The sequence below is a fragment of the Catharus ustulatus genome, chromosome 31 (genome assembly GCF_009819885.2).
Source record: "Catharus ustulatus isolate bCatUst1 chromosome 31, bCatUst1.pri.v2, whole genome shotgun sequence".
NCBI lineage: Eukaryota > Metazoa > Chordata > Aves > Passeriformes > Turdidae > Catharus > Catharus ustulatus.
The window spans coordinates 2,866,132-2,887,785 of record NC_046251.1 but is presented as its reverse complement, the minus strand read 5'-3'; the positions used below and the strand labels follow the sequence as shown (position 1 = coordinate 2,887,785).

Below are 21,654 nucleotides of genomic sequence, written 5' to 3'. Positions count from 1 at the left end.
GGGTGCGGGCAGGGCCCCCCCGGGGCGCCCCCCCGGCCCCCCTCGTTCCCCGCGCGGCGCCGCGGCCGCCGGTGCCGGTGATGCTCCGGTCCCACCCCCGGCCCTGCCTCCCCGAAGCCTTCGCCGCTCGCCCGCCCCCGGAGGGGTTGGAACCGCCGCCGCCCCCCCCACGAAATACAACCAACCCCCCCCGGCAGCCGCCGGGATCGCGGCCGCCCCCCCGCCTCACCCCCCACCCCGGGTTAGCGGCCGGGGGGCATCGTGGGGGGAACCCCCAACCCCTGCGAGGGGGGCGGAGGGGAGGGGTGGGGGGTTGGGAGCTTTTGGGGCTGGGGGAGGATCGGGGGGGTGTCAGGGAGGGGCGGGGGGGTTTGTGGGGATCTGGGGGTCCGGGGTTGGGAAGGAACGGGGGATTACAGGTGCGGGGAGCTGGGGGAGGGGGGAGGGCGTGGGGAACACGGGGGTGGGGGGAGCGAGGCGGGGGAACGAGGCGGTGATGGGGAGGGGGTGCGGGGGCTACGGGGATGGGGAAAACGGAGGGATGGGGGTTACGGGGAGAAGGGGGGTTATGGGGCGGGGGGAGTCATGCCCGGGACCCCCCGGGAGCGGGGCTCACGGCAGCGCCCCGACGGGCTCGTCCTTGGCAGCTGCGGCGGCGGCGGCGCGGGAGGTGCCCGGGGCCCGGCGGGGGGGGCCCTGAGCGGCCGGGGGGGGCCGGGGCCCGGCGGGGGGGGCCCTGAGCGGCCGGGGGCGGCCGGGGCCGCCGCTCTCCGCCATGCGCCGCTCCCAGGGCCGGGCTGGGGCGGGGGCGGGCGGCGGCCCCGCCGCTACCGGGCAGGCGCGAGCGCTCCCGGGCGCCCCCCCCGACCCCCCGGCTCCGGCCCCGGCACCTGCTGGGCTGCCGATACCCCCTCACCCTGATGGCCCCCTCCAGATCCTATCCATCCATCCATCCATCCATCCATCCATCCATCCATCCATCCATCCATCCATCCATCCATCCATCCCTCCCGCTGCTCCCCGCGCTCCCAATTCCCCTTCCCGGGGCAGCAGCGCTGGGTCAGGAGGGGACCCGCGGGGGGAGCGTGGGGGAGGATTTGGGGGTTTTCGGGAGGCCTTGCGGGGCTCGGGGCAGGCTCATCCACCCTTTTTCTGGCATTTTTAGCAGCGGCGCAGCATCCCTGCGCATCCCGTTACCACGGCAACGGCGGGGATGGCGCTGGGACCAGCCGCGGACCCCCCGGTGTCACCCCCGTCACTGCCGTGTCCCCCTCGTGGAACCCGCGTGGACCCGGGCCAGGTAGCACGGCCACTGGTGTCCCCCCCGCGCCAGCGTGACCCCCCCGGCTCCGAGTGTCACAGCCTGGGGGGGGACACGGGGCTGGGGGCACGGAGGGACCCCTCGGTCCTCTGTGTCCCCCGGGACCTGGCACCGCTCCGGGCTCGGGGACAGCGCCAGGTGGGTGTCCCCGGGGAGGGGCCACCTGCAGAGGTGTCCCTGGTGTCACCCCAGGGCTGTGCCCATGGAGGTGGCTCTGTCAGGCCTGCTGGGGGCTCTGCTGCCCCTCAAGCGCCCCCAAGCCCCTCCCTCATGGCTCAGATGTCCCACGCTGCAGGGAGGGGACACGGCGGGTCCGACCCCTCCACCAGAACCCTGTCCCCTCCCTGTCCCCATCCCTGTCCCATCCCTGTCCCCATCCCTGTCCCATCCCTGTCCCCATCCCTGTCCCCATCCTGTCCCCATCCCTGTCCCCATCCCTGTCCCCAAAGGTGTTGCACCCCCAGGATGGGAGCTGGAAACGGCGGGGGAGGGGGAGCAGAGCACTCAGCACCTCCGGGGGTGGGGGCGGGCTCTGGGGTCACGATTTGGGGCGGGGGGGGCCCTGTGCCCCCTCCAGAGCTCTGTGGGTACCACAGCGGGCGCTTGGCAACGCGGCATCCCCCGGCTTCCCGTTGCCACGGCAACCGCGCGGGAGATGCCAGAGTGGGGGGGGGGCGGGACAGGGATGTGGGGGCTCGGCACGGGCAGGGGGCGGCACTGGAACCCCTCCCCAAGTGACGTCACCGGACACCCCCGCGTGGGTTGGAGGAGTTGGGGGGAGGAGACCCCAAACCGTGCAGGGCCCCCCTCCAGCAACAAGTGTCCCTCCCCAGCATCAGAGCCCCCCACGCAGCAGGGTCCCCCCTTCCCCTCCCCCAGCAGCCCCTGGGACCCCTCCAGCAGGGCCCCCCAATCCCCACAGGGCCTCCCCCAATCCCCACAGGACCCCCCATCCCCACAGGGCCCCCCCCAATCCCCACAGGCCCCCCCGCCCCCCCCCGCAGACGCAGGGAGGAAGTGGCCCCATTTCCCACAGCAGGAGCCGGAAACCACCCCAGGGCTCTGCCACGGAAATGGGGGGGCCCCATCCCCAACCCCCCGCGGGTCCTGCACCCCCCCCGTGCCCCCCAGATGGGTCCCCATGGGGGGGTGGCACTGCCGAGCCCCCCCTGCACCTGGGGGGGATCTGGGGGGGAGCAGAGATGGGGGGCCCTGCTGGAAAGGGGGGGCAGGGAGCCCCTGAGCTGGGGCAGGACCCCCAGGGTGGCTGTGGGCACCAGCAGGGGTGGTGGGACACCGGTCACGTCCATGTCCATCTGTCCATCTGTCCATCTGTCCATCCATCCATCCATCCATCCATCCATCCTGACCAATCAGAGGATGCCCCCCCCCATCCGTTCATCCTTCCAGCCAGCCCCTGTCTGTCTGTCTGTCCATCCCTCCAGCTGTGTAGCTGCATCCAGCTGTTTGTCCATCCACCGGTCCACCCATCCATCTTCATCCCTCCATGTCTTCTACCTGCCCATCCATCATCCATCCATCCATCATCCATCCATCCATCCTCCATCCCTCTGTCCGTGTGTCTGTCCATGTGTGACCCTCCTGTCTGTCCACCCCTTGAGCCACCACCTGCCCATCCATCTGTCCAGCCAGGCAGCAACTGTTCATCTGTGTGTCCATCCATGCAACCAGCCCACTGTCCACCTGTCCACCTGTCCATCCATCATCCATCCATCTGTCCGTCTGTCCATCCATCCATCCATCATCCATCCATCCATCCATCCCCATCCTCCCCCCACTCTCCATCCCTCCACTCGCAGTTTGTCCATCCACCTGTCCATCCCCCATCTGTGTCTGTCTGTCTGTCTGTCCGTGTCTGTCTGTCTGTCCGTGTCTGTCTGTCTATCCGTGTCCCCTGTGTCCTCTCAGTGTCCCCCCCACCCCCGGTGTCCCCCCGGTACCTCGGAGGGCCCTGAGGGCGCTGCCCAGGCTCCCGCGCAGTCGGGGTTCTGGCACGGTCTCCACGAGCCGGACCAGCCGGTTCAGGTGGCTCTTGGCCCCCTCGTGCCGGGCCACCTCGGCCCGGATAGCGGCCAGAACCTCGCGGCGCTCCCGGGGGGCCCCCATGGCACCCCCGGCCCCGGGACCCCGCTCGGCCCCCGGTCCCCGCTGCCCCGCTCGCTTCCGGAGCCGCGGCGTCACCCGCGGGGAGGGGACACGTCACGGCCCGCGCGGGGCTGGGAAGGGCGGCGGGGCCGGGCCCCAGCGCTGCGGGACACGCTGGGACACGCCGGGACACGCTGGGACACGCCAGGCACGGGGCACAGCCCGGCACGGGGCACTGCCCGGCACGCCCAACGCGCCACGGGCACGCCAGCGACATGGCAGGGACATGGCAGAGACACGGACGGGGGTGGCGGCACAGGGACACAGGGGGACAGGGACACACAGGAACAGGGACACGGGTGGGGGACAATGGCACAGGGGACACACGGGGATGGGGACACGGGTGGGGGACAGTGCCACAGGGGACACAGGGGACACACGGGGACAGGGACACGGGTCGAGGATGGTGGCACAAGGGACACACGGGGACAGGGACACAGGAACACACATACACAGGTGTGGACACTCACAGGAGTCTTGTGCAAACACACTGGGGACACGTGCAGCGACACACGGACATGCTATGGACATGTGCAGTGACACAGACACACTGGGGACGTGTGCAGTGACACATGGACACGCTAAGGACATGCAGTGACACGTAGACACACGGGGGACGTGTGCAGTGACACATGGAAACACTGGGGACACGTGCAGTGACACATGGACACGCTGAGGACATGCAGGGCCCCACAGACATGCTAGGGTCACATGCAATGACCCACAGACACGTGCAGTGACACACGGACATGCTAAGAACATGCAGTGACACGTGGACACACTGGGGACGTGTGCAGTGACACACAGACATGTGCAGTGACACACGGACACATGCAGTGACACACAGACACGCTAAGGACGTGCAGTGGCACACAGACACGTCCAGTGACACACAGACACGCTAAGGACATGCAGTGACACACCGACACATACAGTGACACACGGACACGCTAAGGACATGTGCAGTGACACACAGACACATGCAGTGACACACGGACACGCTAAGGACATGTGCAGTGACACATGGACACATGCAGTGACACACGGACACATGCAGTGACACACGGACACGCTAAGGCCATGTGTGCCATCCCATGCACACACAGCTCACCCCCACAGGCCCATGTCCCCCCCAGGTGTCCCCATGTCACTCCGGGGAGGGGATGAATCTGCCAGGGACCCTTGGAGATGTCCCCATGTCCCCACCCCAGTCATGGATTCCCACACCCCCCGAGCGCCCACAGGGGGTCCCAGAACCTGGGGGGGGGTCCCAGTCCCCGGGGTGGTGCCAACACCTGGGGGGGGGTCCCAGCAGTCACTGGGGGGTCTCAGCAATCACTGGGGGGTCCCAGCAGTCACTGGGGGGTCTCAGCAATCACTGGGGGGTCCCAGCAGTCACTGGGGGGTCTCAGCAATCACTGGGGGGTCCCAGCAGTCACTGGGGGGTCCCAGCAGTCACTGGGGATGTCCCAGCGTTAACTGAGGGGGTCCCAGCGGTTACTGGGGGGTCCCAGCAGTCACTGGGGGTTCCCAGTACCCCCAAGAGGGTCCCAGCGTCCCCATCCCAATCAGAAGCAGGAACGGGGGATCCCGTGGGGGTGTTTATTGAGGGGTGAAGGGGGGGCCATGGGGGGGTCACGGGGGTGTTTTGGGGGGGTCAGGGGGTCAGGGGGTACGCGGAGGCCACGAGGCGCTGCTTGTCCCACGTGTAGGTCTGGATGGTGGCAGCTTCTCCCCCCAGGCTGATGTGGCACCTGCGGGGACAGGTGAGGGTGACCCCGGCTCCGGGACCCCCTGGGTGGCTGCCAGGTCGCCCCTCTGGGGTTTCCAGCCCCCTCCCCTCAGCGCCCCTCACTCACTGGCGGTCGGGCCGTGCCAGGAAGCAGAGGGTGAACACGGCCAGGTCGAACTCGGGGCTGGAGCCCACCAGGAGCGACCCCCGCGGCTTGGAGTGACCGTCCCAGCGGAACTGCAGCGACAGCACGTCCGGGAAGGATGTCCACTGCGGGGGGACACGGAGGGGTCACGGAGGGGACGGACAGGGGGACAGACAGGGGGACAGACACGGGGACATGGCGGGGTCACAGAGGGGACAGACAGGGGGACAGACACGGGGACAGACAGGGGAACAGACACGGGGACATGGCGGGGTCACAGAGGGGACAGACAGGGGGACAGACAGGAGGACACCCGGGGACATGACAGGGTCACAGAGGGGACAGACACGGGGACAGACACGGGGACAGACAGGAGGACACCCGGGGACATGGCAGGGTCACAGAGGGGACAGACACGGGGACAGACAGGGGGACATGGAGGGGTCATGGAGGGGACGGACAGGGGGACAGACACGGGGACAGACAGGGGGACACCCCGCCCGTGGGGAGCCCTGTCCACTGTACGGAGGGGACATGGGAGATCATGGAGGGGACAGACACGGGGACAGACACGGGGACACCCGGGGACACGGCGGGGTCACGGGGGGACAGACAGGGGGACGCTCTGTCCGTGGGGAGCCCTGTCCACTGTACGGAGGGGACATGGTGGGGTCACGGAAGGGACAGACAGGGGACACCCCGCCCATGGAGAGCCCTGTCCACGGCCGGGGGGTCCCACGGGGGGACAGGCATGGGAGGTCACCCCAGGTATGGCCCCGCAGGAGCCCGGGAATGGTCACAGGGGGCACGGGGACAGCCATGGGGGACCCCGGGTGTGGCCTCGGGGGGACGGGGACACCGGGGATGCTGCGGGTGGAGGGTGGTGAGAGGGGACGGGGAGAGTGGGGACAGCCAGGGGGACACAGTGGGGCACAGGTGCCGGGGAAATACGGGGGGGTGGGGACCCTGAGGGTCATCCTAGGGGACAGATCTTGGCTGGGGACACTGTGGGAGATGGGGGGGCTGCTGCAGTGAGGGACTCTGTGTCCCCATGTCCCCCAGTGTCGCCCCCATCCCTCACTCAGGCAGTCCCCCCGTGTTCCCATCCTCATCACATCCCCATCCTCTCCGTGTTCCTTTAGCACCGCTGGAGTCCCTGTGTCCCCTCATGTCCCTGTGTCCCTTCATGTCCTCCGTGTCACCCTGTGTCCCTGTGTCCCCCCCATGTCTCTGTGTCCCCCAATGTCCCCCCGTGTTCCCCCGTGTCCCCCCATGTCCCTGTGTCCGTCCTGTCCCCCTGTCCCCACTCACGGGCCCATCCCAGGTGTAGCCCAGGTTTTCCAGTCGCCCTCACGTCCCCCGTGTCCCCCCGTGTCCCTGTGTCCTCCAATGTCCCCCCGTGTTCCCCCGTGTCCCCCCATGTCCCTGTGTCCCCCATGTCCCCCTGTCCCCACTCACGGGCCCGTCCCAGGTGTAGCCCAGGTACTGCAGTGTCCCTCATGTCCCCGTGTCCCTCCTGTCCCCCTGTCCCCACTCACAGGCCCGTCCCAGGTGTAGCCCAGGTACTGCAGCGTCCCCCATGTCCCTCATGTCCCCGTGTCCCCCCTGTCCCTCTGTCCCCACTCACGGGCCCGTCCCAGGTGTAGCCCAGGTACTGCAGTGTCCCCCATGTCCCTGTGTCCCCCATGTCCCCATGTCCCCCTGTCCCCACTCACGGGCCCGTCCCAGGTGTAGCCCAGGTACTGCAGTGTCCCTCGTGTCCCTGTGTCCCCCCCTGTCCCCATGTCCCCACTCACGGGCCCGTCCCAGGTGTAGCCCAGGTACTGCAGTCTCCCCGCACGCTCCAGCGCCTGCAGCTGCACCCAGTTGTGACACCCCGACACCGAACCCTTCTTCACCTCCCCTGGGGACACAGAGAGGGTGACACAGCTCCCCCACCACGGACCCCCAGGGACACCCCCACAGACCCTCGACCCCCGGCACTGCCCCCCAAACCTCCCCACGGTGTCCCCCCATCCCCCCCATGTCCCCCTGTTCAATCCCTCTCCCTGTTCCCTCCCCATCCCCACAGTGACCCACCCGCCTGCAGTGTCCCCCCGTGTCCCCACATGTCCCCACATGTCCCTCCATGTCCCCACATGTCCCCTCACCATGGAACACGTGCTCAAAGCCAGAGGAGTCCAGCGCTTTCCCACCGGAGCGCGAGTAGAGCCCAAACCACATGGAGTGGAGATCAGCCCGGAACGCCTCAGCCGAGGGGTACAGCCCTGGGGACAGCGGGGGACATCGTGGGGACATCGTGGGGACATTGTGGAGAATGGGGTACAGCCCTGGGGACAGGGTGGGGACATTGTGGGGACATGGGGTACAGCCCCGGGGACACCGGGGGACATTGTGGGGACATGGGGTACAGACCTGGGGACAGTGGGGGGACATCGTGGGGACACTGTGGGGACATTGTGGGGACATTGTGGAGAATGGGGTACAGCCCTGGGGACATCATGGGGACATTGAGGGGACATGGGGCACAGCCCTGGGGACAGGGTGGGGACACTGTGGACAGAGGGGTTCAGCCCTAAGGACAGGACAGGGGGACAGGAAGGACACTGTGGGGACACTGGGAAACACTGTGGGGACACTGGAAGGACACGGGGGGACACTGGGGGGACACGGGGGAACAGCTGTGAAGACACTGTGGGGACACTGTGGGGGAACACTGGGGGACACTGGAGGGACACTGTGGGGACACTGGGGGACACTGGGGGAACACTGAAGGGACACTGGGGAACACCTGTGGGGACACTGGAAGGGCACTGAGGGGACACTGGGGAACACTGTGGGGAACACTGTGGGGACACTGAGGGGACAGTGGGGAACACCTGTGGGGATACTGGAAGGACACTAGGAGGACACTGAGGGGATACCAGGAGGACACTGAGGGGACACTGAGGGGACACTGAGGGGACACTGAGGGGACAGTGGAGAACACTGGGAGGACACTGGGAAACACTGAGGGGACACTGTGGGGACACTGGGGAACACCTGTGGTGACACTGGAGGGACACTGGGAAACACTGTGGGGACACTGTGGGGACACCGGGAGGACACTGGGAGGACACTGAGGGGAGAGCCCTGCGGACTGGGACACTGTGGGAACAGAGGAGTCACCATGGGGACAATGTGAGGACACCGTGGGGACACTGGGGAACACTGTGGGGACACCGGGGGGACACTGGGGAACACTTGTGGTGACACTGGAAGGACACTACAGGGACACTGGGGAACTGCTGTGGGGACACTGGGGGGACACTGGGGAACACTGTGGGGACACTGGAAGGACACTGAGGGGACACTGGGAGGACACTGGGGAACACTGTGGGGACACTGTGAGGATACTAGAGGGACAGTGGGGAACACCGTGGGGACATTGGGGAACACTGTGGGGACACCGGGGGGACACTGTGGGGACACTGGGGGACACTGGGAGGACACTGAGAGGGCACTCTGGGGACACTGGGGGACACTGAGGAACACTGTGGGGACACTGTGGGGAGAGCCCTGCAGACGGACACTGCAGGAACAGAGGAGTCACCATGGGGACCTGTGGGGACACCATGGGTACACCGTGGGGACACCATGGAGACCCCGTGGGGACACCGTGGGGACCCCGTGGGGACACCATGGGTACATCACGAGTACACCGTGAGGACACCATGGATACACCGTGGGTACACCATGAGGACACCATGGGTACACCATGAATACACCATGGGGATACCGTGGGGACACCATGGGTACACCATGAGGACCCCATGGGGACGCCATGGGGACACCCTGGGGACACCACAAGCACAGCTCCGCCCCACCCTTGCTGAGGACGAAGCGCTCGAGCAGCGCCAGGACCGGCGTGTCCAGGGCGGCCTCCAGGAACCGCTGCTGCTCCCGCCGCTCCTCCGCCGTCTCCTCCTCATCCCGCCCCGTGAGCGGCTCGTAGTTATCCAGGAGCGCCAGCAGCCGCGAGAAGGTGGGACGGGCCAGCAGCTCCGGGGACACGAAGGAAAACAGCCTGGAAAGGGCAGGGACACCCGCTGGGATTGGGATGGAGGGGGGGAAATGTGGGGTGGAAACGCACGGGGTGGGGAGATGGGATAAAGGGGTGTGGGGCTGGGATGGGGGTGGATGTGGATGGAAACAGGAGGGGTGGAGATGTGGGATCAGGATCAGGGTGGGGAGAAATGGGTTTGGTGTGGGAGAACGAGGATGGAAACATATGGGGTGGGAGAATTTAGGGTTGGGATGGGATGGGATGGGATTTGGGATGGGATTTGGGATGTGGATTTGGGATGGGATTTGGGATGGGATGGGATCAGTGGGATGAGATTTGGGATGGGATCAGTGGGATGGGATGGGATTTGGGATGTGGATTTGGGATGGGATGGGATGGGATTTGGGATGGGATTTGGGATGGGATTTGGGATGTGGATTTGGGATGGGATTTGGGATGGGATGGGATTTGGATGGGATTTGGGATCAGTGGGATGGGATGGGATTTGGGATTTGGGATTTGGGATGGGATGGGGACAGGTGGGGTCAAGGGATGAGAACGGAGCCAGGTGGGTTTGGGACAGGGGGGTGGGATACAGAGGGATGGAGCCTCGTGGGGTGGAGAGCGAGAAGGGCAGAGGGAAGAACACGGAGGGGGCTGAGCCCCCCTCGCCCCCGATCCTCTCCCCACCTCGAGTCCCCGGTGTCGCTCTTGGAGCCCTCCAGGTTCAGCTCGAGCTGCCCCGGCCCAGCCCGGTTCGAGTCCGCGGCGAGCAGCTGCTCCGAGAGCTCCCGGAGCTCCGCGTCCGACACGGTCACCCGGGGCTCCGGTGCCTCCCGGGGCTCCGGTACCGCGTGGGGCTCCGGTACCTCCCGGGGCTCCGGTACCGCGTGGGGCTCCGGTACCACCCGAGGCTCTGGGACCTCTCGGGGCTCCGTTACCTCTTGGGGCTCCGGTACCGCCCGGGGCTCTGGGAACTCTCGGGGCTCCGGTACCACCCGGGGTTCTGGTGCTGCCCGAGGCTCCGGTACCGCCCGTGGGACAGAGGGGACCCCCCCGCTGCCCCCCGTGCCGGTCAGCACCAGCAGCCACAGCAGCCACGGAGCCATCTCAGCATCACACCCCGCTCCGGGCCCGCTGTCGCTTATAGCTGCCGCTATCGTCGCGATAACGCCCCAAGGTCGCGACGTGACCTCGACAGAGGGGAGGACTCCGGGGGGGACACCCCGAGCCCCCCCGGGCTGGCCGAGGTGGGGCTGCACCCGCAATTGTCCCCGTTTCTGTCCCCGAGGGTTCACTGGGGGACTCATCCCCCCAAATTTGTCGCCTCCCGGGGTGTTGACACCCCCAAATCTGCCCCCTCCGCCCCCCCGGAGCTGTTTAATGTTTAAGAGACCAAATGTGGCGCCTCAAGGATTTCCCAGGGGGGAGGTCACGGCCCCTCCAACCGCTCCACCCTCACCTCGGGGGGGACAGGGGGTGTTTGGGGTATGGGGGGGGCTGTGGAGGACGTGGGGGACCCTTGGGAAGGTTTTGGGGAGCCCAGAAATACCTGAGGGACATGGAGGGGGGTCTGGGGGGGCACTGGGGCAGGGGGAGCTGTGAGAGTGCTCAGGTGTGAAAGGGTCTCTTGAGGGGGAGATAGGGGGATCCTGGGGGGCTATGGGGGTCAATTTGGGTTAGTAGGGCTGGGGGCTCTATGGGGATCCTGGGGGGCTCTAGGGGGATCTTGGGGCTGTGAGAGGATCCTAGGAGCTATGGGGTCAGTTGGGGTCAGTAGGTCTGAGGGTTCTAGAGGGATTCTGAGGGGCTATGGGGGGATCCTGGGGGGTTCTAGGGGGATCCAGGAGGGCTATGAGGGTCCTGTGGGGTCAGTAGGGCTGGGGGGCTCTAGGGGGATCCTGGGGGGCTCTAGGGGGGAATCCTGGGGGATATGGGGGGATCCTGGGGGGCTATGGAGGTCAATTTGGGTCAGTAAGTCTGGGGGCTCTAGGGGGATCCTGGAGGGCTTTACGGGGATCCTGTGGGGCTGTGGGGGAATCCTGGGGGGCTGTGAGGGTCCTGTGGGGTGTGTAGGTCTGGGGGTCTCTAGGGGGATCCTGGGGGGTTATGGAGGTCAATTTGGGTCAGTAGGTCTGGGGGATTCTAGGGGGATCCTGGGGCTGTGGGAGGATCCTAGGAGGCTATGGGGTCACTTGGGATCAATAGGTCTGGGGGCTCTAGGGGGATCCAGGGGGATCCTGGGGGACTATGTGGGGATCCTGGGGGTCTGTGGGGGGATCCTGGGGGGCTCTGTGGGGATCCTGGGGAGCTATGGGGAATCCTGAGGGGCTATGAGGGTCAGTAGGTCTGTGGCGCCCTAGGGGGATCCTGAGGGGATTATGGGGGAATCCTGGGGGGCTGTGGGGCTCCCCTGGGGTCAGCAGTCCGGGGAGCTCTAGGGGAATCCTGGGGGACTCTAGGGGTATCCTGGAGGGCTGTGAGGCTCCCCTGGGGTCAGCAGTCTGGGGGCTCTAGGGAATCCTGCGGGGTTTGGCGGATCCGGGATTTCTGCGGCCGGGGGGGGTCGGGGGGCGGGACAGGCCCTCAGGGAAGCCCCGCCCCTTCCCAGGAGGCTCCGCCCCCGCAGCGGCGCCGTGCGCATGCGCAGTACGGAGAGCGTTGTAAGGCTGTGGGCGGGACTGTGCCCATATAAGGAGAAAGGGCGTGGCGTAGGACACAGACGGTGGGCGTGGCTTGTGGGCGGGGTTATGGGGACATACAGCGAGGTGGGCGGGGCTCAGGGCCCTGCGCAGGCGCAGTTCGGGCGGGCGCGCGCGGGGCGCGGGGCCGCGGTTTAAAGGGGCCGCAGCGCGGGGACCCCGGAACCCCCCGAGCCCCTCCCGGGACCCCTCGACCCCCGCAACGCCCGAACCCCGCGACCCCCCCGGCCCCGCCATGGTCTGCGGAGGCTTCGCCTGCTCGCGCAACGCGCTCTGCGCTCTCAACGTGGTTTATGTGGTGAGCGGGGGGGCCGTGAGGGGGATTGGGGACCCCTGAGCTCTGGGTGGGCGCGGGGCGCGGCCCACCCTGTGTGGGGGGGTCGGGAGGGGCTGAGGGGTCCCACGGGAAGGTCGGGGAGGGGTCTGGGCAGGTCTGGAAGGGGAGGGGACCCCCTCCCAATTTGGGGGTGTGGGCTGTGGGGGGGGGTCTCTCCTTGAGGGGAAGTTCGGGGTCCCCAAACGTGAGGGGAGCTCCGGGACCCCCGCTCTGGGCGTGGCACTCTGGGACCCCCCCCTTAAAGGGTGGGGAGGGGTCAGGGGGGCGCCCCAAAACCACAGAAGGGTCAAAGGCCACATCCCCCCCCCCCAAAAAACCCTCAGCACCGGGAGGGGCTGGGGGCGAAACGCCTGAGGGGGGACACGGGGGCAACCCCCCCATGACCCTGGGGACCCCCCAAAATCCTGCTGGGTGCTCGGGCTGTGCCCCGCGGCCATGGGGGGGTGGCACGGCCGCGGTGCCGGGGGGGGGTTCGGGGGTCCCGGGAGGTTCGGGGTGCCGAGGTTCGGGAGTCCGGGGGGTTCAGGGGTCCCGGGGGTTCGGGGGTCCCGGGGTTCGGGAGTCCGGGGGGTCGCGGTGCCCCTGATGCGGTGCCGGGGGTCCCGGGGGTCGCGGCGCCCCTGACACGGTGCTGGGGGGTTCGGGGGTCCCGTGGGGTTCGGGGGTCCCGGGGTGTTCGGGGGTCGCAGAGCCCCTGACAAGGTGCTGGGGGGTCCCGGGGGGTCGCGGTGCCGGGGGGTTCGGGGATCCCGGGGGGTTGTGGGGTCTCGGGGGGTTCGAGGGGTTCGGGGGGGTCGCGGTGCTGGGGGTCGCGGTGCCCCTGATGCGGTGCTGGGGGGTTTGGGGGTCCCGGGGGTCCCGGGGGTCGCGGTGCCCTTGACAGGATGCTGGGGGGGTTCGGGGGGTTCGGGAGTCCGGGGGGTCGCTGCACCCCTGACGCGGTGCTGGGGGTCCCGGGGGGTCGCGGTGCTGGAGGAGTTCGGGGGGTTCGGGGGTCGCGGTGCCCCTGACACGGTCCTGGGGGTTTCGGGGGTCCCAGGGGGTCGCGGTGCTCTGGGGAGTTCGGGGGTCTCGGGGGGTTCGGGGGTCCCCGGGGGTTCGGGGGTCCCGGTCCTGGGTGGGGTCCGGAGGTCCCGGGGTGTTCGGGGTTCCCGGGGGTCGCGATGCCCCTGACACGGTCCCGGGGGGTTCGGAGGTCCCGGAGGTCGCGGTGCCCCTCACACAGTGCCGAGGGGTTCGGGGGTCCCGGGGGTCCCGGAGCCCCTCACACGGTGTCCCCCTCCCCAGCTGGTGGGGGTGCTGCTGGTGGCCGTGGCGGGCTGGGCTCGGAGCCTGGGCATGGGCTCCAGCCCCCCGCTGCTCGGCGGAGCCTTCGCCGTCGGAGTGTTCCTGCTGCTGATCGCGGGGCTGGGGCTGCTCGGGGCCCTGCGGCACCACCAGGTCCTGCTCTTCTTCGTATCCTTCGAGATGGGGGCGCGGGACCCCCGCTCGGGACAGCCCCAGCCCGTCCCGGGGTCCCCAAACCCCTCTGGGAACTCCCACCCCGTGTGAGCACCAGGTCCTGCTCTCCTGGTCCCCTTGTCTCCAAGCTCCTCGGGGTCCCCAACACCCTCCTGGCACCCCTGGCAGTGTCCCCAAGCTCCCCGGGGTCCACAACACCCCCCTGGCAGTGTCCCCAAGCCCCTTTGTGAGTCCCCAGCCCATCTCAGGGTCCCCAACACCGCCCTGGATGTCCCTGGCACCCCTGGCAGTGTCCCCGAGCCCTTCCCGGGGTCCCCAACACCCCCTGGTCCCCCTGGCAGTGTCCCCAAGCTCCTTTGTGAGTCCCCAGCCCCTCCCGGGGTCCCCAACACCCCCCTGGCACCCCTGGCAGTGTCCCCAAGCCCCTCCCGGGATCTCCAGCACCCCCCTGGCAGTGTCCCCAAGCCCCTTTGTGAGTCCCCAGCCCATCTCAGGGTCCCCAACACCGCCCTGGATGTCCCTGGCACTCCTGGCAGTGTCCCCAAGCCCCTCCCGAGGTGCCCAACACCTCCCTGGCAGTGTCCCCAAGCCCCTTTGTGAGTCCCCAGCCCCTCCCGGGGTCCCCAACACCCCCCTGGCACCCCTGGCAGTGTCCCCAAGCCCCTCCTGGGGTCCCCAACACCTCCCTGGCAGTGTCCCCAAGCCCCTTTGTGAGCCCCCAGCCCCTCCCGAGGTCCCCAACACCCCTCCGGATGTCCCTCCACCCCCTCCCCTGTGTCCCCAAATGCCCCTTGATGTCCCAACCCCCCCTTCCCCTGTGACACCCCCATCCCCTTTTGTGCAGGGTCCCCAAAAGCTGCACGGGGTCTGGGTGTGGGGAGGTCCCGAGGGGATTTTGGGGGGTCCCAGGGGGATTTTGGGGGGGGTCTCCGTGTGTGTGTGGCCCCCCTTGACCCCCCAAGTACGTGCTGATCCTGGGGCTGGTGTTCCTGTGCCAGCTCGGGGTGTCCTGTGCCTGCCTCGCCCTGGGCCGGGAGGCTCAGGTGGGTACTGGGGACCCCCCCGGGCTCCCCAAAACTCCCCGGGACCCCCCAACTCCTTGGGGAGCTCTTGGCCCCCTCCCCATCCAAACCCTGGGCACCTCGGGAGGGTCACACCCCCTGGAGAGGGTCACACCCCCTGGAGACCCCCCCAGGACCCCTCTGGGACCCTCACCCCACCCCTGGGACACCCATGGGGACCCCCCAACCCATCCCACAATCGCGGGGTGCACAGAGGAACCCCCACACCCCACAGTCCTTGGGAGGGGGGTGGCACAAAGGGGCATTGACAGGTTTGGGGAGGCCCTGGGGGGCACTAACAGGTTTGGGGGGTCCCTGTGGTGATGGTGGGGGGATCCTGGGGGGCACTGGCAGATTTGGGGGTGCTCTGGGGGGCACTGACAGATTTGGGGGGGGCCCTGTGGTGGTGGGGGTGGGCACTGACAGGTTTGGGGGGTCCTGGGGGTCCTGACAGGTTTGGGGGGACCCTGTGGTGATGGTGGGGGGGTCCTGGGGGGCACAAAGGGGCACTGACAGGTTTGGGGGGGCACTGACAGATTTGGGGAGGCCCTGGGGGGCACTGAGAGGTTTGGGGGGGTCACTGTGGTGGTCCTGGGGGGCACTGACAAGTTTGGGGGGACCCTGAGGGGCACTGAGAGGTTTGGGGGGGCCCTATGCTGGTGATGGGGTCCTGGGGGGCACAAAGGGGCACTGACAGATTTGGGGGGCCCTGTGATGGTGGGGGGCGGTCCTGGGGAGCACTGGCAGGTTTGGGGGGGCCCTGGGGGGCACTGACAGATTTGGGGGGGCACTGACGGGTTTGGGGGAGCACTGACAAGTTTGGGGGGGCACGGGCAGGTTTGGGGGGGCACTGAGGGGCACTGAGAGGTTTGGGGGGCACTGACGGGTTTGGGGGGGCACTGACCGGTTTGGGGGGGCACTGACGGGTTTTTGGGGTCCCCCCAGGAGCGGCTCCTGCACTCAGCCTGGCCCCTGCTGAGCGGGGGGGCTCGGGGGGAGCTGCAGCGCCGGCTGGGCTGTTGTGGTTTGGGGGAGCCCCCCGGGACCCCCCCTCCTGTCAGCACCCCCACAATGAGCTCCCCTGGGCTGGAACCCCCAAACTGCCCTGCTGTGAGTCTGGGGGCATGGGGAGGGAAAACTGGGGGGGGGTTAGGGGGGATTTGGAGTCTGGGGGGGTTTGGGGAGGGAAAATTGGGGGGGTTAGGGGGGATTTGGAGTCTGGGGAATTGGAGAGGGAAATTTGGGGGGGTTAGAGGGAAAATTTAGGGGTGATTTGGAGTCTGAGGGGGTTTGGGAAGGGAAAATTGGGGGTTTAGGGGTGATTGGGGATGGGGGGTGTGGGGATGTAAAATTGGGAATTTAGAGGTGATTGGGGAGTCTGGGGGGTGGGAAGAGGCAGTTGAGGGGGGATTTAGGGGTGATTTGGGGTCTGGGGGCGTTGGAGACTCCTCCTGGGGGATTTTTGACACCCCTGGGGATGTGACTGTGGGTGCTGAGGGACAGGAGGGGACCCTGGGGGTGGGTTGGAATTTTTTGGGGGGGAAATGGAATTTGGGAACCCCCCCAGATGTGCTGAACCCCAGGAGGGGCTGCAACGCCCCCAGCTGTGTGTCCTGGGGGTGTGAGGACCCCCGGGGTGTTGGGGACCCCCCCTGACCCTCCCTTTCCCCCCCAGAGGTGCCAGTTCTCCCCGGGGGGATCCCCCCCGTGCCCCCCCTGCGCCCCCCAACTGCTGCAGCACTCGGACCAGGCCCTCAAGATCCTGGGGGGGGTCGGGCTCTTCTTCAGCTTCACTGAGGTACAATGAGGGGTGGGGGGAGAAGTGGGGAGGGGTCTCAAAGCATTGGGGGGGTCCAGCAGCCCCCCCAACCCCCCGTTTGTTGCAGGTTTTGGGGGTCTGGCTCGCCCTGCGCTTCCGGAACCAGCGTGACCCCCGCGCCAACCCCGGCGCCTTCCTATAGTGGGGAGGGGGCCTGGGGGGGGCACAGCTCCTCTGGGGAGGGGTCCCAGCCGTGGGGGAGGGGGTGCAGAACCCCCCCAATGCTGACAGCTGCAGCCCACAGCCGCATGAAGCACTGGGGACACCCCCAAAATGTGACACCCCCTCCCCCACACAGCAGAAGGGGCTGGGGGAGGAGCCCCCCCCCCCCTCCCCCACTCATCTCAGTCTGAGCTGTCCCAAACTGGTTTGTACTGGTCATTCACACCCCCCACACCGTGCTGTGTCCCCCCCAGACTGGGGGCAGGACCCCCCACCACAGCTCTGACCCCTCCCCCGTGGTCCCCCCTGATGGGCATTGAGGGCTGGGGGAGGGGTCACAACCTCCCCATCAACACCCCCAAACTGGTCTGTACTGGTTTGCACCGTGACTGGCACCAGTGACCCCTCCCAGACCCGATGGGGGGGGAGCAGGGGGACCCCTCCCCCCCTACTGCCACCATGGGGGGGTCACCGTGTCCCCCCAATAAACACACAACACTGAGCAAGGCTCGGGCTCATTCTGGGGTGCCCCCCCCGGGAGCAGTGACCCCCCAAAAATGCGGGGGGGGCACTGTCCACACCCCTTTATTGGCAGAGGAATTGGGGGGTGGGGTCCCCAAAACCGCTCCCCTCCAATAAGTGGGGTCCTGGTGTCCCTGGGGGGTTGCAGGGTGTTTGGGGGGGCCCAGGGGGTGTTTTTGGGGGGTGTCACCCCCACAGTTCCACCACACAGGTGTGAGAGTCCTGGGGGACGTTCAGGAGTGGATTTATTTTATTTTTGGGGAGGGGGGGTCACCCCTCACGCCCCCCCTGCAGGTACCGGTGCCCCAGGGCCTCGTGAGCCGAAATTCGCTTGTGGGGGCTGAAGGTCAAAAGTGCCTGGGGCAGGGGAGGGGACAGGGGCAGGGACACGGGACACGGGGAGGGGACACTCAGGGACACCATGGCGGAGGGCACCACTGTGACCCCTCCCCAAAGGCGCTGCAGAGCTCAGGGCGGGGTGGGGAGCTCCCATCCTGTCCCCCCTCAGGTGTCCCCGAGTGTCCCTTGTTGTCCCCAGAGTGTCCCTGGCACCAATTCGTGTTCCCCCAGCCGTGTCCCCTCCCCTGGTGCCTCCATGTGTTCCCCAGTGTTCCCATTCCCCCCCTAAAGTCCCCTCGGCGTCCCCGTGTCCCCCCTGACCAGAAGCAGCTCTGGGACCTCCCCCCGGTGGCGCAGGGGGTGAAGGTGTCCCTGGGCAGGGCCACGTCCTGCGGCCACTTGTCCCTCCTGGGGGAGCCCGATCAGCCTGGGGGGGGGACAGGAGCTCAGGGGGGGCTGAAACTGAGTCCCCAAAACAGAGCCCAAAGGGATCCCCCCCATGGGAATCTCTGCTTGCACCCCCCAGTTCACCCTCCCCACAAATTCCTCCTTCCCCTCTCTGGTTCCAGCCCCCAAAAAACCCCTCAAGGCCCAAACCAACCCCGGGACAGCCCCCCCAAACCCCCCAGCCCCCCACACCTTGTGCCCCCCCTGTCCCCCCTTGTCCCCACCCCACCCACTCGAAGATCTTGCCCAGCTGATCGGGCTCCGAGGTGCCACAGAACAGCGGCCTGCGGGTACAGGGGACACCGGGGTGGGCACAGGGAACACCGGGGTGACACCGGCAGGAGGGCACAGGGGACACCCCCTACCATGGCACCCATAGGGGAACCCCCCAGATGATCCCAGGAGTGTCCCCATGTCCCCCCAGCTTGTGTCCCCCTCATGTGTCCCCGCATATGTCCCATGTCCCTGTGTCCCCCACTCCATGTCCTCCCCCAGTGTCCTCACTTTGTCCCCCCTGTGTGTGCCCACATCCCTCACTCTGTGTCCCCTCCGTGTCCCTGTGTCCCCTCCATGTCCCTGTGTCCCCTCCATGTCCCTGTGTCCCCATCTGTCCCCCCACTACATGCCTCTGTCCCCTCCCAGCCTGTGTCCCCCCATGTCCCCCTGGTGTCCTCCATGTCCCCCATGTCCCCGTGTCCCCTCACTTCCTGTGGAACATCTCCATGAAGATGCCCCCACGCTCCACATGTCCCCAGGGGAGGCGTGGGCAGCCTGGAGCAGCACCTCGGGGGCTCTGTACCACAGTGTCACCACCTGTCCCCCACCAGGGACCCCCAGTGTCACCAGGGACCCCCTGTGACCCACAGTGACCCACCCAGAGCTGTGACGGGATGGCACAGTGTCACCACAGTGTCACCAGTGTCACCCTGTGACCCACTGACGCATTTCCCATTCCCAATCCCACCCAGCACCCCAAACTCCCAGGATTTCCCACTCCCATGCATCACCCCCAGCCCCCTGGGACACACCACAGGTGTCAGGGCCACGTGGCAGCCGTGGCTCCTGGCCCTCCCAAACTCGGCCACCTTGAGCTGTCCCCAGCACGTTCTGGGGTTTCAGGTGGCGGTGGATGATGTGCTGGGAGTGCAGGAAATCCAGGGCACGCAGGAACTGCCTCATCAGGTCCTGGGTGGGGACACGGGGTCAAGGCCACCCCCCTGTGCCCCCCAGGGTCTCGGGAATCCCCCCGTGCCCGCCTTGATGGTGTCGGGGGCAGCCCCGGGGCTGGAGCTTTCTCCAGGAAGGTTTTCAGCTCCTGCTCCACGTGCTCGAACACCAGCGTGACCTTGGCTTCGTGCGGGGAGCGGGCGCTGGCACAGACATCCATCAGCCTGGGGACAGGGACACGGGGACACGGGGTGTGACAGAGCCCACGGGACACCTACTGTGCCTCTGGGACCCCCAAAACTGCTCTGAGACCCCAAAACCGCTCTGGGACCCCGAAACCGCTCTGGGACCCCGAAACTGCTCTGGGACTGCAGGACCCGCATTCCTGCTCTGGGACCCCCTGCCCTGGGACTCTGATCCCTGCTCTGAGACCCCCGTCCCTGCTCTGGGATCCCAAAACTGCCCTGGGACCCCGAAACTGCTCTGGGACCCTCATCCCTGCCCTGGGACACCCATCCCTCCTCTGGGACCCCCATCTCTGCCCTGGCACCCCAAAGCTGCTCTGGAGCATTTACCCCTTCCCTGGCACCCCCTTCCCTGCCCTGAATCCCTATCTCTGCCCTGGCATCCCCATCCCTGTCCTGGGTCCCCAATCCCTGCCCTGGCACCCCCCTCCCTCCTCTGCCATCCCGGGCCAGCCCGGCCCCCCGCCGTGGGTACCCGCAGGTTTTTCAGCGCCACGCAGCGCCCGCTGAGCCGGTGCCGAGCCTTGAACGCGGTGCCGTGCGCGCCCACACCCGGCTCGGCCACCGGCTCGTACTGAGCCACCCTGGGGTGCCCAAACCCTCAGGGACACCCCAAACCACCCTCAGCGACACCCCCAAACCACCCTCAGGGACACCCCCACACCACCCTCAGGGACACCCCCACATCCTGGGTGACATCCTGGGATGCCCAAACCCTCAGGGACACCCCAGCACCCTCCAGCTCCGCCCCACAGCCCCTGGCATCCCACTGTGCCCCCAGTGAGACTCCCCCGCCAGCCCCGCACCCCAAATTCCCTCTCTCTCCTCAGTGCCCACCCCCAAACCCCAAACCCCACCGTGACCCCCAAACCCCAAACCCCACCGTGACCCCTGCACCCCCAAATCAGCGCTCCCCAAATCCCCCCCCCCCCAGTTCCCACCCACCCCCCGCTCCAGGCACCCCCAGCCCCCCATGGGGGTCTCTCCGGAGGGTGCCAAAGTTTGGGGGGACCCCGGAACTGACCGGGGCGGGGGGGGAGGGGCGAGGGGACCCCCGGGAGGGGGGAGGGGCAGCGGAGGAGGGGGTGGGGTCTGCCCGGGGGAGGGAGGGGCAGGAGTGAGGGAGGACCCCCACCCCCCTGCTCAGGTGTCCCCAACACCCCCAGGTGTCCCCAACACCCCCAGGTGTCCCCGGGCCGGTCACAGCCCGGCGCTCACCTGTCCCGTTCCAGGCTCCTCACCTGAGGTCATCCCTGGACCCCCAGCCCGGGGTGACTGTCACCCCCCCACCTCCATTTCGGGTCTGTCACTGCACTGTGACACCAGGTGACCCCGGCCGGGCCGTGCTGCCCGCTCAGCGCCCACGAGGGGTTTGGGGTGCCCAGGTGAGCTCAGGGGTGCCCAGGTGAGCTCAGGGTGCCCAGGTGAGCTCAGGGGGTGAGCTCAGGGTGCCCCAGGTGAGCTCAGAGTGCCCAGGTGAGCTCAGAGTACCCAGGAGAGCTCGGGGGTGCCCAGGTGAGCTCAGAATGCCCAGGTGAGCTCGGGGGTGCCCTGGGGTGCCCAGGTGAGCTCAGGGGTGCCCAGGTGAGCTCAGAGTGCCCAGGTGAGCTCGGGGGTGCCCTGGGGTGCCCAGGTGAGCTCAGGGGTGCCCAGGTGAGCTCAGGGTGCTCAGGTGAGCTCAGGGGGTGTCCGGGTGAGCTCAGGGGTGCCCAGGTGAGCTCGGGGTGCCCCAGGTGAGCTCAGGGGTGCCCAGGTGAGCTCGGGGGTGCCCAGGTGAGCTCGGGGGTGCCAGGTGAGCTCAGAGTGCCCAGGTGAGCTCGGGGGTGCCCAGGTGAGCTCGGGGTGCCCCAGGTGAGCTCAGGGTGCCCAGGTGAGCTCGGGGGTGCCCCAGGTGAGCTCAGAGTGCCCAGGTGAGCTCGGGGTGCCCAGGTGAGCTCAGAGTGCCCAGGTGAGCTCGGGGTGCCCCAGGTGAGCTCAGAGTGC

General features: G+C 67.8%; 2 protein-coding genes and 1 long non-coding RNA gene across 3 annotated transcripts; 2 read left to right on the top strand and 1 right to left on the bottom strand.

The window, feature by feature from the left end:
- Positions 1-559: 559 nt before the first annotated feature.
- On the top strand, positions 560-17,453 carry TSPAN31 (tetraspanin 31). Its single transcript, XM_033083236.2, has 10 exons — positions 560-670; positions 1,166-1,300; positions 7,535-7,623; positions 9,241-9,388; positions 12,315-12,409; positions 13,736-13,903; positions 14,872-14,952; positions 15,916-16,080; positions 16,646-16,768; positions 16,857-17,453. The coding sequence occupies exons 1-10, from the start codon at positions 586-588 to the stop codon at positions 16,929-16,931; spliced, it is 1,164 nt and encodes a 387-aa protein (XP_032939127.1). The 5' UTR covers positions 560-585; the 3' UTR covers positions 16,932-17,453.
- Positions 1,309-5,571, top strand: LOC117009086. Its single transcript, XR_004420423.1, has 3 exons — positions 1,309-1,459; positions 5,200-5,253; positions 5,367-5,571. It is a non-coding gene; the product is annotated as an uncharacterized LOC117009086 (long non-coding RNA).
- A 290-nt stretch (positions 17,454-17,743) lies between the features above and the next one.
- Positions 17,744-20,967, bottom strand: CDK4 (cyclin dependent kinase 4). Its single transcript, XM_033083121.1, is given in 13 exon segments — positions 17,744-17,830; positions 18,134-18,162; positions 18,165-18,216; positions 18,218-18,239; positions 18,493-18,543; positions 18,964-18,991; positions 18,994-19,072; positions 19,288-19,357; positions 19,359-19,444; positions 19,512-19,700; positions 20,093-20,255; positions 20,696-20,763; positions 20,962-20,967. Coding segments are annotated over 13 exon segments (930 nt in total).
- Between the last annotated feature and the right edge of the window lie 687 nt (positions 20,968-21,654).

What these genes read in the sequence shown, in the direction of transcription:
- TSPAN31 (XM_033083236.2), top strand. Translation starts at nt 586, where the DNA reads ATGCCCGGGACCCCCCGGGAGCGGGGCTCACGGCAGCGCCCCGACGGG. An exon ending in GCGCCAGCAGCCGCGAGAAG is followed by an intron (nt 9,389 to 12,314) that starts GTGGGACGGGCC and finishes CGACCCCCGCAA; the next exon opens with CGCCCGAACCCCGCGACCCC. An exon ending in CTCTCAACGTGGTTTATGTG is followed by an intron (nt 12,410 to 13,735) that starts GTGAGCGGGGGG and finishes CCCCCTCCCCAG; the next exon opens with CTGGTGGGGGTGCTGCTGGT.